Here is a 2,627-nt window from a genome sequence, read left to right on the forward strand (position 1 = left end):
TACAAGTATTGAATTAGCAAACAAACTTTTAGATGCCTATACTCATTTGATTGGGACGCTGCGTTCAAACAGAAAGGACAATCCTCAAGATGTTGTAAACAAAAATCTCAAAAGAAATGAAGTTGCAGCTCAACAAAATGAAAGAGGAATAACGGTGTTAAAATGGAATGATAAAAGAAACGTTCTAGTTCTGTTGACCAAACATTCAGATGAAGTTGTAAATGTGCAGCGCAGATGCGGACAAATCGAGAAGCCTAAGATGATAGTGGAATATAACAAAGCAAAATCTCTGTAGATATGTCAGAACAAATGGCGGCGTATTCATCTCCTCTAAGAAAAACTTTGAAATGGTACCGCAAGCTGGCCTTCGAATTACTACTTTCTACATCAATGGTGAATGCGCTGATTTTGTACAAAGAAGTTACTGGAGATAATATAAAAGTCGTGGAATTTAGAAAATCAGTAATCCGTTACCTGGTCGCTCAAAACATACAACCAGCAGAAACAGCAATTCCAATGTGCACGCCCAGAAGATTTCGACACGAATTAAGAATACGACAAGGAAAAGCAAAAGAAACAAGAAAATACTGTAAAAACTGTTACAAAGAGAATACTACAGTGATGTCAAGGAAGTTGGCAGCAAATCGAACGAAGAAAGTAGTTACCTACTGCACAGGATGTGAAGGTGAACCAACGCTTTGTTTGAAGTGCTTCAACAAATGTCACAGAGATCTTTCCATGTAAATAAATGTTTGTGTTAGATTTACAAACATTCATAATGTAAGAGACAATTTACAATATATAAAACAAAATTTGATACTAAACAATATACTGTATGTAACATTTTCTACGAATTTCATATAAAAATATTTTTTCCATTTAACATGCATTACATTTAGTGTGAATTTTTTCAATCATAATTTAACCAATCAAAAACCATAGTCTAACCCAATATAACACATATGTTATCACCTACAGATTATATATATATATATATATTATTTCTATTTTATGTAAGCATTACGTAGCACAATATTGCTTCAAATATGTAATACAATATTTGTATATTGAATAATGTATGGAAAATATAAATATCTCGCTCCAAAATTTATTGTGTTCTTGAAAGCAAAAATAGTAATTGGGGGAAAAGTTTAGTAGTCCACTTTCTTCTACAATCCATTGTGTGTACTCAGAAGCAAATTTAAAGTTTGTGCAGAAATTCAGTTCTATTGTTGAAATAAATAAAGAAACCATTGTTGTGTCGGTCACCAGTGACCGACGCGGCGGGTAGGGATTTCTTAGAATCGGGCACACGTGCCCGACGCGGCAGTCAATGTGTTAACGAAGATACTAACTTCTCTAAGTTTACATATCGTTGCTGAAAAGTATATAATTAAAGTCTAAATCCCATTTAAAGGTCTACGAGAGTAATTTGTTTTGAAATTTACTTCATGACGAATTTCATGTGTTTCATAAATCAATGTACAGTATTTGGGGATGAAACGGAAAGCAAATTAATGAAATGGTGTAGGATTTACAAATAAAGTCATTTACAAATAAATGGTCATTGGAAATTCTGATTATATCTCAGCGATGCACTGAACAGTAAAAAGCAGTCCAAACTAACCCAACTGTAAGACGGAATGAAATTTCATTTTAATGCCTCGAGTAGTAATCTTTAGGTTAAGGTGCATGGATGATTAATCGAAGTGAGTGATTATAAAATTATTATTTTTTTCCTTACACAGGGACCAGGTGCGCGAAAGGATAACTGGTGCGCCAAAGGACCAGGTGCACCAAGCGAATTTAGAAAATATGTCAAAAGGAACTTATTCCTTGATGATGTAACATTTGGCAAAAGTGTGTCTTCTTCTTCTTTCTCCCTCAACCATATGGAATATGAAAATTTTAAAACTTTTCTCTCCCTTGGGAGAGCTCTTTAATACTTTCATAAGGTCTCTTCTTTGTAACTGCATATAGATATATCCTTCGTCTTCCTCTTCCTGGTTTTCTTTGTGCCTTTCCCTCTATCAGCACGGTGATCCAATCGGAGTGCCGAATAACATGGCCAAGCATGCTGTTTCTTCTTTTTCCTATTATCTTCATTATCTGTCGTCCTTCATTAGCTTCCTTTAGTACGTCTTCATTCTTTTTCCTTTCAGCCCGTGATATACGCAGCATTCTGCGTCAACACTACATCTCAAATGCTTGCAGCTTGATATTTCAGCTATTTCTCTTTCCATGTTGTTTTCTAGGGACTGAGTAAAGTGGTGGTGTCCCAGGTCCTTCCACTTCGCAGTAAAACAGCCATAGAGGATATCCTGTCCCTGCCTGTTTTTGTCCACATCTGAGCCTAGCCGATGTCAATCATCTTCAGCCTCAATGTGGTAATGGTAGAGATGCTGCCCACTATCTCTCTTGGTCTGGCTCCTACCCATAATGACCTGTCCTGTATTCGAAGCCCTTTGATAGCGAAACTATCTCCAGTATAGCTTTTGGGATCATTAGATCACGCAAGCCCCCACCAGCACGGCAAGGTAGAGATATTATCGAGGGGGTATCTTCTACTAAAGGTAATCAATAACAAATTTATTTGAAAATAAAGTTCCTGAATTCAGGTAGTTCAT

At 36.0% G+C, this 2,627-nt stretch overlaps 1 protein-coding gene across 1 annotated transcript; it reads left to right on the plus strand.

The window, feature by feature from the left end:
* The first annotated feature begins 297 nt into the window (after positions 1-297).
* LOC145675051 (uncharacterized) lies at positions 298-744 on the plus strand. Its single transcript, XM_081745416.1, has one exon. The coding sequence runs from the start codon at positions 298-300 to the stop codon at positions 742-744; it is 447 nt and encodes a 148-aa protein (XP_081601542.1).
* The last annotated feature ends 1,883 nt before the right edge of the window (positions 745-2,627 follow it).

The sequence above is a fragment of the Thermobia domestica genome, chromosome 18 (genome assembly GCF_964235325.1).
Source record: "Thermobia domestica chromosome 18, izTheDome1.hap1.1, whole genome shotgun sequence".
NCBI classification, from domain to species: Eukaryota; Metazoa; Arthropoda; class Insecta; order Zygentoma; family Lepismatidae; genus Thermobia; species Thermobia domestica.